This window comes from Ahaetulla prasina, chromosome 3 (assembly GCF_028640845.1).
Source record: "Ahaetulla prasina isolate Xishuangbanna chromosome 3, ASM2864084v1, whole genome shotgun sequence".
Lineage (NCBI taxonomy): Eukaryota > Metazoa > Chordata > Lepidosauria > Squamata > Colubridae > Ahaetulla > Ahaetulla prasina.
In genome coordinates, this window is record NC_080541.1 from 94465923 (window position 1) to 94478104 (window position 12182).

Sequence of the window (12182 nt, forward strand, 5' to 3'; positions counted from 1 at the left end):
CGGTTTTCTTTTTCCTTTGCTGTTTCTTTCCTATATATCCCACATACATCAAACACATACACACATACACACACTGTGTATGTGTGTGCATGTATGTATGCATGCACGTGTGTTTGTGTGTTTGTGTTCATGTACATTTCTGTAGTACTTGTATTTTATATTGCTATTCTAAATTTATATTATCCAGTTTGCTAATTTTAATTTTTTCTTGTATATGTGTAGGTTGAATAAGCTTTTTAGTATATTTGGTTTCAGATTGTCTTTTAACCATTTTTTTTTGTGGGGGAGGATCTGTATGTACTTTCCTTAACTATCTTGGCATTGTGAATTTAATTTTGGATATTTTGAATATTTGAACGCCAAATTTCTTGTGCTAGTTAATGACTGCAGTAAAGTTAAATAAGATATATTCCAATACTTGTTATTAATGTATGTTTGAATGCATGTCAAAACATTTTGTATTGCCTAAAGGGAAAATAACAAATTTGTTGGCTGGAGGAATATATATTAGATTCTATTTCTAATTATTTTCAGTTACTTCTGTAACACGGAATTTTTGGGGAAAGGGCAGAGTAGATATGTGTAGCTCATCTTATATCTCAAAACTGCAGTTGCTAACTCTTTGACTTTAAAACAGACTACAACCCTGCTATTTCCCAAGTATGTCTAGTACTTTGCTGATAATCTTATGTCTTCTGATGCCACATAGTGGTTTGTGTAAAAATAGCAGCCAAATAAAACTAAGCCAAGTTTAATGCATTATTAGCATTATAGCTGAAAAGTATGTTTACGGTCTCTAGCAAAGCAATTTTATTATTTATTTAGGGGATTCTAATTTGGAGTAATTCAAAAATACTTTATGTTCTGTCAGCTGTAACTTGCAAGATAGGAATAGGAATGGAGAAACGTTTGGTGGATGCCTTTTGTTATTTCTTTTTTCCTACCCTTCTATTGGAATATATATATATATATATATATATATATATATATATATATATATATATATATATTTATATATATATATATATATATACATACACACACACACACACACACACACACACACACACACACACACACACACACACACACGTACCAGCTGAATGCAGCAAGAATGCTAGCTGCTCAGAAAGGGAGTGAATAGTTTTCAGAGCCTCAGATTCTCCCATCCTAACATCAGAAGGAATAAGCCTCAGAGACTGATAAGAAGTATTAAATAGAATCATCGAGATGACCTTGAAGATCATGTGCAAAACACAATTTTTTTGGGGGGTGGGGGGAAGACTTTAGAAAGAAAATTAAGCTGGTCCACCTTGATAGTTTTTGGAGGGAAAGGCACAGGCTTTCTAATTTCTGTTATTGTAGCCCAGTGTTTCTCAACCTTGACAACTTTAAAAATCTGATTATGCTGGACAGCATCACATGAAGTATCTCACGCTAGTGAGCCATGGTGGTGCAGTGGTGCAGGCTACTTCTACTGCCTGCCGGCTGCCTGCAGATCAAATCTCACCAGGCTCAAGGTTGACTCAAATTTCCATCCTTCCAAGGTGGGTAAAATGAAGACCCAGATTGTTGGGGGCAATATGCCGACTTTGTAAACCGCTTAAAGAGGGCTGTAAAAGCACTGTGGTGCAGTATATAAGTGCTGTTGCTATTGTTACTCCAGCTTGTACAAAGGCTATTATATATTGAAGAAAGAAATGCCAACAGAAACACTCAACTGGAAAACAGCAATTTAAAAATAACAGGCAGGAATTTTATTGATGGTGAATTCATTCGAACAGCCAAATCATAGATAGATAGCGAACAGCAGGAGTCTCCAACCTCTGCAACTTTGTGGACTTCAACTCCCAGAATTTCTTAGCCAGCCATGAGGGCTGGGGAATTCTGGGAGTTGAAGCCCACAAGTCTCAAACATGCCAAGGTTGGAGATCCCTGGCCTAGATATTCACTGAATCAGTTGCAAGAAAGAACAGGGGAATGTTTCAATTTTACTCTGAGACAGTCTTCTGTATACACAGTGATGCATACTAACCCACAAGCAGAGTTATTTAGAATATTCTTCATTGTTACCCACTCTGTAGTATACTAGGAAAGATGTAGCATTTTGTTCAAACTAATAGGAATGCTGTGGAAAATTGAGGTCAAGAAATTAACATTATTTAGTTTTAAAACCGTGGCACTGTACATAGTAGAGATACCGTATTTTGCAGAGTCTAAGACATACCTTTCCCCCCAAAAAAGAGGGTGAAAATCTGGGTGTGTCTTATATTCCAAGTGTATCCCCACCCAGCCTCTCAAACGAAGGTTTCCGAGGCTGAAAAAAGCCTCTGAAAAGAAGTTTCAGAAAAAAAGCCTCCGAAACGGAGTTTCAGAGGCTGAAAAAGCAAGGTGCAGAGCTCACAACCAATGAACCTGTTACTAAAATTCACCTCTGGGAACAGCTGATTGGAGGTATTCTGGGAGGTCAATCCACCAACCAATCAGCTTTATTTTCCTCCCCAAAAACTAAGGCATATCTTATACTCTGGTACGTCTTATATGCCGAAGAAAAAAAATATAGTAAATTATTTATTGTCTCCATTATGATCTTTCAGATGACTTGAAAAAGAAACACATTTCATAAGGTTCCCTATTATACTACTAGGGTGTATACCATGTCTCTTTCTCACTATAACATTATTTCAGACACATGGAAATTGGACAACAAAATAAATGTTTATAATTTGAAAAGCAATTGAAAACAAAGCTGCCTATTTATTTATAGTATTTCTGCACCATTTCAACATATGGGATAAGGCAATCAACATATAGAATTCTGGTTGAAAGAGAACCTGACTCGCTTTCATTTCATATCCCATGTTGCCCGTAGTCTATCTATATTTATCAAGTTTGTGCAGCGAGAAAATGTAGCAGAGTTAGATGATTGCCCCACTATTGAGAAACAGCCTTTCCTAGAAATTCATAAAGGATTGTCCTGATTTCCTTGGGGAGATCTGTGAGTTTGGCATGCTGTTAATACTTTCAATAGCTCACTCTGTGCCAGCAAGCATTAGAAGAGCAGTGGCAGAGAGCCGATAAGTAAGAAAAAGAAACACAAGATTTTTGCAAATGAATTATTAAATTTATGGAACTGATCACATGCATTTAAGAAAGGTTTGACTACGTAAGAAGTATTGTTTTGTTTTGTTTTGTTTTGTTTTGTTTTGTTTTGTTTTGTTTTGTTGCTTCATTTCGCTTTGCTTTGCTTCTGTTGAGCACACCATTAGAGGCAGGGGTGGGCTCCTGGGAGTTTGGCAGGATTCGGGCAATCTTCTAGCCAAGGATCATTGGTGTTCGGCGAATCCCCAAATGCCACTCCTGGCTGGCCACGCCCACCCTGCCCCTCCCCTCCCAGGAGTCTCCATGTGGCCCGTTCATCATTCCAGGTAAGTGCAGGGGCCACACAGAGGGTCTGCGAGTGCAAAAAATGGGCCTTCCAGAGGTTCCAGAAGACCAGAAACGGGCCTGTTTCCGGTCTCCGGAGTGCCTCCAGACCCCAGGGGAAGTTGTTTTTGCCCTCCTAGAGGCTTGAGGAAAGCCTCCAGAGCCTGGGGAGTCTGAAAAACACCCCCACCACCATCATGGTGCAGGCCATGCCCACCATGGCAAGGCCCACCCAGCCACGGGGCAGTGAACCCATTGCTGAAGGACCTGAAGCCCACCCCTGATTAGAAAGGTCCATCTGACTCAATGATCAAGAGATTACGTAACAACTCAGCCAGAGTTTGGGGCGGGGGGGGAGAAGTTAGTTGAGATCTCATAGTAAAAATAATTTGAAAAGCAAAGCAGTCTATTTCTATTATTTCTGCATTGTTTCAACAAGATGTAGTGATAGCCATTAACATGGATGCTTTCAAAAGAAGATAGATTCATCGAGGAAACAACGTTGAACAAGAGCTATATCAGTGGTGGCGAACTTATGGCACGCGTGCCAGAGGTGGCACTCAGGGCGCTCTTTATGGGCACGCCCCAGGCCAGCTCCATCGCGTTTCTCCCACAGGGGGGAGAGAGAGAGGGAGGGAAGGAGGGAGGGAGAGAGAGGGAGGAGGGAAAGAAAAATGATATTACAAAAGTTTTTCTTTTTTATTGTTGCTAAACGTTATATTTCAAAAACAAAAAAAATTAAGAGGCATAAAAGTGCATTTAGCACATTTTTCTTAGAACGTTTAGCTGAACTCTGCCTTGTTTACCATTATTTTAGGTAGTAAAACCTCATTATTCAGGTTAAATTGCCGTATTGGCACTTTGCGATAAATAACTGGGTTTTGGGTTGCAGTTTGGGCACTCGTCTCTAAAAGGTTTGCCATCACTGAGCTATAGAGTTGAAGGCTCCTCTGGGTTGAAAGTAGCATATTTTTAATTACTAACTAAATTGAAATGAAATGAAATTGAAATGAAGTGATGAAGACTATTTCACTCTCTCCTGCTTGCGAGCACCTAGAAACATCCAATTTGCCATTGTAAGAAACAAAACGTTGATCTAAGATGGGCCTGGTTTTAATTCAGTAGAGTTAATCTTACATTTTTATGGGCAAGCAGGTATAAAGAAATTGTGAACATTTGTTTTTAATGTTTCCCATTTCAGTTTAGTGAATAGGTATTTTAAAGCCATCATTTCCCAGACAAAACCTTACAGATGGAACAGGAGAAGAACCGGAATAATGTAAGGAATTGTCCATATGTTTGCCAGCCTGTAGTGGTTCATATACTGTAAATTTTTAGGTTGTTGCATTTATGTTTTCCTTCCTGAAAGCAGATTGAATGGGAATCCCAAATACCAAAATTTATTTGATTGGTGGGTTACTAACTGCATGCTTAAATTAAAGAGAGCTTACAAGAGCCTTGTTTTCTTAAACAAAGACTGAACAGCATTCCTAATTCTGTGTAGGGATTCTTCCCTAATTCTGTTCACGCAATGCCAGTCAGTGGATAAATATAGAATCTGTTTAGCTGTGCTAGTCTTTACAGATGGTAGACAGCACTGTTTTGTTTCCTGTTACTGTGCAAAGACTATGAATGAACATAAATATGTCCCTTTATTTTTGTATTTCTGCTTTCTTTATAGCAACTGTCTGGCCAATCATTTTGCTTATGTTGTGTTCTTTGCTATTATTAAAAGAAATAAAGAAGCATTCAGTTAGCCCTTTCTTCGAATCCTGAATTGTTATGAAAGCTGAGCTGTGATTTTAGGGGCAGGGGGGTTTGCTCCAAAGTGGAACAATTCAGATTCCACCTGAGGTTTAAATGGAAAGGAAATACATTGGGAAGTGGCAGAGTTAATTACAGTAAATATTTGTCCTTGGATCAATTCATGATGTGTACGTGTGTGTGTGTGTGTGTGTGTGTGTGTGATCTTTCCCTCTGGTGTTTTTTAATGCCTTCATATGTGTTTGTATATTTAGTTCTGTCTCACCATAATTAGAGCTACTTTATTAACATTAGAATATTAATAAATGTTTAACTTTTGAATATATTGTATTTTTCAGAGTATAAGACGTACCTTTTCCCCCCAAAAAAGAGGGTGAAAATCTGGGTGTGCCTTATACTCCGAATGTAGCCCTGCCCAGCTTTTCAAACGGAGGTTTCAGAGGCTGAAAAAGCATCAGAAATGAAGCTTCAGAAGAGAAGCCCCAAACAGAGCTTTGGAGGCTTTTTTTCTGAAGCTCTGTTTTGAAGACTTTCAGAGGCAGAAAAAAGTTTTTTCTGAAACAGAGTTTCAGAAGTTTCAGAGGCAGAAAAAAAAGCAAGGCACAGAGTTCACAACCAAGGAACCTGCTGCTAAAATTCAATCAGAGCTAATTGGGGTATTCTGGGAGGCCAGTCCACCTACCAATCAATTTTTTTTCTTATTTTCCTCCCCAAAAACTAAGGTACTTTGAAAAACAGGGTAGATCATTTTTACTTTTTCATCCAATAGTTTGGCAAATAAATTGCCTTTACTGACAAGAAAATTGGTTGTTCAACATGAACATTCACATCATAGCAATGATCCAGATCAGGGTTCTGCTACACTGCTTTATGCCCTAGTAAATAATAGCAATTTAGGAATGTGCAGGTTCGTAGTTTTAATTCTGCTTTGTGTGTCACTTTATGATGCGAAATCCTGCATATTTTGTAATCTACCATACTCTTGAAAAGTTGACTTCTTGACTTTAAATGGCTCCCTATTTGAAGCAAATGAATCATCTTGAGTCTAGAGCAGGCTGAAGATATAGTAATCGGTATATGGTTTAGCTCATACTTTGCAAATGAAATTGACACAGCAGTCATTGCTCCTGGCAAGAAGCCTCCATTGACAATAAAAAAATAATAACCCACATGAAGAATGGTGTCATGGAAAGTTGGTCTTCAGCATTTGGAATCTAAACTTGTTATCAGATTTAGTCCACAGAAGACAATGAAGGAGATTCTGATAGAAAGATACAGAGAAATTATATGGCAGGGTAAAAAGGCGAGGGTTAAAATGAAAATAATACAGGACTCACGGGAAAGAGGTGGTTTAAAATGCCTAACTTTAAACTATATTATGAAGCAGTAGCCCTTTCAGTAATAAGTGACTGGTTTAATTTAACGGAGGAAAGAATTTTGTAAAGGATTGTATGATAAAATGGGCACAGAATATTCAGGAACCAATAATGTTGGAAACATGGGAGAAAATATGGGTTAGAAATGTTAAGTTTACACAAGCACAGAATTTAAGGGAAAATTTTTATAAGATGTTTTATAGATGGCACTTAGATCCCAAAAAATTATCATGTATGTATCCTAATATTCAAGCGAAATGTTGGAGGTGTGATTGTGATGACGCTACATATTTTCATATTTGGTGGACTTGCAAGAAAATTAAGGTCTTTTGGATAAGAATTTGGTGGATTATTCAAAATGTACTGAAGAAGAAGATAAAGTTCCTGCCACAATTTTTTCTTATTTTCCTCCCCAAAAACTAAGGTACTTTGAAAACTAGGGTAGATCATTTTTACTTTTTCATCCAATAGTTTGGCAAATAAATTGCCTTTACTGACAAGAAAATTGGTTGTTCAACATGAACATTCACATCATAGCAATGATCCAGATCAGGGTTCTGCTACACTGCTTTATGCCCTAGTAAATAATAGCAATTTAGGAATGTGCAGGTTCGTAGTTTTAATTCTGCTTTGTGTGTCACTTTATGATGCAAAATCCTGCATATTTTGTAATCTACCATACTCTTGAAAAGTTGACACTTCTTGACTTTCAATGGCTCCCTATTTGAAGCAAATGAATCATCTTGAGTCTAGAGCAGGCTGAAGATATAGTAATCGGTATATGGTTTAGCTCATACTTTGCAAATGAAATTGACACAGCAGTCATTGCTCCTGGCAAGAAGCCTCCATTGACAATAAAAAAATAATAACCCACATGAAGAATGGGGTCATGGAAAGTTGGTCTTCAGTATTTGGAATCTAAACTTGTTATCAGATTTAGTCCACAGAAGACAATGAAGGAGATTCTGATAGAAAGATACAGAGAAATTATATGGCAGGGTAAAAAGGCGAGGGTTAAAATGAAAATAATACAGGACTCACGGGAAAGAGGTGGCTTAAAAATGCCTAACTTTAAACTATATTATGAAGCAGTAGCCCTTTCAGTAATAAGTGACTGGTTTAATTTAACGGAGGAAAGAATTTTGAATATAGAAGGTTATGACTTGTTATATGGATGGCATGCGTATTTATTTTATGAAAAAAAGTGGATAGGGCTTTTAAGAATCATGTGTTGAGAAGTGCTCTTTTGCGGGTCTGGAAAAAATATTCTTATAAATTAGATTACAAGATTCCTATATGGGCGAGCCCTAGACATGCAATAGAGAATATAAATATAGAACAGAAACAGGAAATGATTACTTATAAAGAACTTTTGTATGCTGAAGGAGGTAGATTGCAATTAAAATCATTACAGGTATTAAATGAAGAAGGGAGGAATTATACTTGGTTTCAATATGGGCAAATAAGTGCTAGATGGAAAGAAGATCAAAAAATTGGTATAATGCAAAGGGAGGAAAATTTAATAAAGCAAATTAGAAATCAGACCCAGGAGCATATAAAGAGATTGTATAATGTGTTGCTTGAAATAGATTCGGAAAAGGATTTGGTAAAGGATGATAAAATGGGCACAGAATATTCAGGAACCAATAATGTTGGAAACATGGGAGAAAATCTGGGTTAGAAATGTTAAGTTTACACAAGCACAGAATTTAAGGGAAAATTTTTATAAGATGTTTTATAGATGGCACTTAGATCCCAAAAAATTATCACATATGTATCCTAATATCCAAGCGAAATGTTGGAGGTGTGATTGTGATGACGCTACATATTTTCATATTTGGTGGACTTGCAAGAAAATTAAGGTCTTTTGGATAAGAATTTGGTGGATTATTCAAAATGTACTGAAGAAGAAGATAAAGTTCCTGCCACAATTTTTCCTTTTGGGAATTATAACGGATTGTACAGGGATTGAGACTAAACTGATTCTGAATTTAATAACAGCAGCAAGACTGTTGATTGGACAATACTGGAAGAAAGAAGAGGTACCTACAATAGAAGAATGGATACTGAAAGTCATTAATTTGGCTGAGATGGCTAAAATCTCAGCTTTTTTAAAAGACAATACGCAGGAAAGATATTTAATTGAATGGAAAAAATGGATTGATTATCTACAAAACAGATATCAGATTAAGAAATATCAGATTGCCTTTGAATAATTAGAAAGTTATTTTATGTAATGGGGAGGGGGTTGGGAGATGAAAAGCTTTGGATGTGGTTAATTGGATTGGAAGGGAAAATTTTATTCTGTGTTTGGTTTATGTATAACAATACCTTGTGATTGACCCGGGAAGCCGGGGGGGGGGAGGGGTTTTTTTGGGAGGGAGGGGGGAAAAAAAGGGGGAAAATGTCTTTGTTTTTTTTAAAACTCTTTCAATAAAGAAAAAAGAAAAAAAAAGAAAGATACAGAGAAAGCTCTATGAAATGCTGTAGAAAGGCATTTCATAATTACTAAACCCATCTTATCTTGATTGTCTTTTCTATGCCAGACAATAGCACTTTATTTCTCCCAGAGCTTTTAGTGATTTGTTATTTGTGATAAATTTAAACATTTATTACCATTTTTACTCTTGGTTATTGTTCTTTTACGGTATATGTTATTGTTTATTGCAGGGATCTCCAACCTTGGTCCCTTTAAGACTTGTGGACTTCAACTCCCAGAGTTCCTCAGCCAGCTTTGCTGGCTGAGGGACTCTGGGAGTTAAAGTCCACAAGTCTTAAAAGGACCAAGGTTGGAGACCCCTGGTTTATTGTGTCTTGCATATTTTATATAGTGTAATGATATCAGTTTTTATCAATGATTTTAATCTTCCATTGGACTTTTAGAATTTATTGCTAACTGTTTTGAAATAAAAATATTATATATGGTATTTTAATTGAAAAAAATTCAGACTGAGAGATTTTCTGATATCCTGTCTGATAGTTTCGTTTTTGTATTTTTAGATAACAAAATGAGGTTGTTATAATACTGACCACAAGATGTCAGTGTTTGCCAGGAATCCACCAAAAAAGCCAATAAATGCCAAATACCCAATCCCCTTAAATTCTTCTCAGGATATTTGTTTCTTTTCAGAAGGCATCAATAAGTGACACCAAGATGCCAACTGTGCAATCTTTAAAGACATAATAATAAAAATGTTTCTTGATTCCTTTTACAAAATCTCTGTAGCTGGATCCTGTATTTTATACTAGGGTTTGTTACATGTTGCAAAATGTGCTCTGACTCTTTACTTCAGCCCCATCAAAATTGTGTTTGTATAATAAACAGTAACAACATGTTAATATTCTAATTCAGTTAAATGATGATATGCACAGAGGCAACATTTTCATTCTGTAAAAATATCTGAGACATATAAATATATATAATTAATCTCAATTATTTGTCTACATTGCAGCCACTGGATTTTGAAACAAAAAAGGCATACACTTTCAAAGTAGAGGCTTCAAATGTCCATCTTGACCATCGCTTTCATTCTGTGGGTCCATTCAAGGATACAGCAACTGTGAAGATCAATGTTCTAGATGTGGATGAGCCTCCAGTTTTCAGCAAACCATTTTACACCATGGAGGTATATGAAGATACTCCAGTTGGGACCATTATAGGAGCAGTTACTGCCCAGGACTTGGACATTGGAAGCAGTGCTGTCAGGTAAGGAAATGTTCCACAGCTCATGAATGAATGAATCGGGAGCAGTAAAAATAATCACAGAAGGTATAAAAGATGTGCGGAGCTGGCAAGTTTATGAAACAATCCCTTGGATTTCTGGAAAAATCTTTAGTCCTAGTAGGATAGTGTAACCAAATTTTGAAATAATTCTGAAAAACTTCCACCTTGTATAAATTAGGCAGAATTGTTCTATGTCTCTTGTTCACTTTTTCCCTGGCTCTAGGAACCTCATCTATAATGACCCCAGAATCAATTTATCTATTAGGCACAACAGGCACACTTTTAATCAGAAACAGTGAAGTAGAAGTTCCTTTTAATAAAAACAGGCAAGAAATGCACATTTGAATATCAAACGGATGGTCTTAGAAATGTACGGCATAGCATAAATACTAAAAATTCGGGACTTGATTATAAGCAACAGACATATAATTAGCAGCAACTGGTTTACGCACACACGCACACAGACGTGTATGAATGTATGTGTTTGAGTGTGAAGTACAAGCAATATATAATTACTATTCCTTCGTTCTCGGTAAAAATGCAAATACGACGTTGAAAATCATGTTACCTGTAATTTCAATACTATTATTTTTAAGGGAGGGAGGTTCCCCCAAAAGACAAAGACAGGTAGAGAACACAAAAGTGACAATACAACCCTGAATTGCCATTTCCTTCCTTAACTTTCTTACTGCCTCTTCTGTGTTCTCAAGGTCAGTTTGGCATTCTGTCACAGAAGATGAAGTTCAAGACACTAAAAGCCCTTTATTCTGCATTCAAAACCTGAGATCAATAAATAGGTTGGTGAAACCGTATCATTTTCAGTCAGGCAGCATCTTCTGGGTCCCTTTTATGTATTCTGAATTTCATTCCATACCCTACATCGCTCCTGCGCATACTTCGTAACCCCTGAGCTTACAAATTCAGCTTATTTCTGTAACCTGCAACCTGCGTAGCCATAGTCGTGCCCTTAGTCTCACCCACTAAAAAATAGAAAGCCACCATCTGTAAGCAATATATTGTTTTCCAGATATTTAGGTTATATACTTGTTAGGGCTCAATAAAGATACAATACAAAAACATCCTTGAGTGCACCAGGGTTGTTCTCCCTGCTCAATTGGTTGATTTAAATATTCTGCATGATGACCTGCCCCTATAGCGGTCCTTCAGATCTTCCCACTGCATCAAACTGAGTCCATCCAGCTTGTGGCTGTTTTTCCTCTTTTGATCTTTCCTTCTACCTTTCCCACCAGCAGCGCCTTCTTCAGAGAGTTAGGTTTTCACATAATGTGTCTGAAATATAATAATTTGAATCTCGTCATTTGTGCCTTAAAAGAAGCATGCTAATTGTTAATTCTGCCGTATCTATTGTCATCAGATGGTCTTCTTGGATTCTTCTACTGTATTTCAGGGGTGAAATCCCTGAAGGTTCTGACAGGTTCTAGAGAACCTGTAGCAGAAATTTTGAGCAGTACAGAGAATCGACTCTGATCCCAGAGTGGGGTGGGAATGGAGATTTTGCAGTATCTTCCCCCGTCCCAGGAATGGGGTGTGAATGGAGATTTTACAGTATCCTTCCCCTGGAGTGGGGTGGGAATGGAGATTTTGCAGTATCCTTCCCCTGCCATGCCCACCAAGCCATACCATGCCCACCAAACCACGCCCTCAGAACCGGTAGTAAAAAAAATTGGATTTCACCATTGCTGTATTTACATGAATATTCCATTAGTGCTTCTGTAGCACTTGACAATCCTGTAAGCAAGGAATGTCTTGTAGGGTATCTTGTATTTTGATTCGTCTTTGAATTTGTTTCTATCCATCCATTAGTAACTTTTAGCATATCAGTTCAAGATTGGAATTTTGTTTTAAGTTTACCTATCTTTACAAAAATATTC

The 12182-nt window shown here is 37.1% G+C and overlaps 1 protein-coding gene across 1 annotated transcript in view; it reads left to right on the forward strand.

Moving 5' to 3' along the window:
- CDH12 (cadherin 12) overlaps positions 1 to 12182 on the forward strand; it is a 458316-nt gene that overhangs the window by 407636 nt on the left and 38498 nt on the right. Inside the window, exon 9 of the mRNA XM_058176923.1 lies at positions 10019 to 10272. Coding sequence (XP_058032906.1) covers positions 10019 to 10272 — 254 coding nt within the window. The remainder of the gene's footprint in view (positions 1 to 10018; positions 10273 to 12182) is intronic.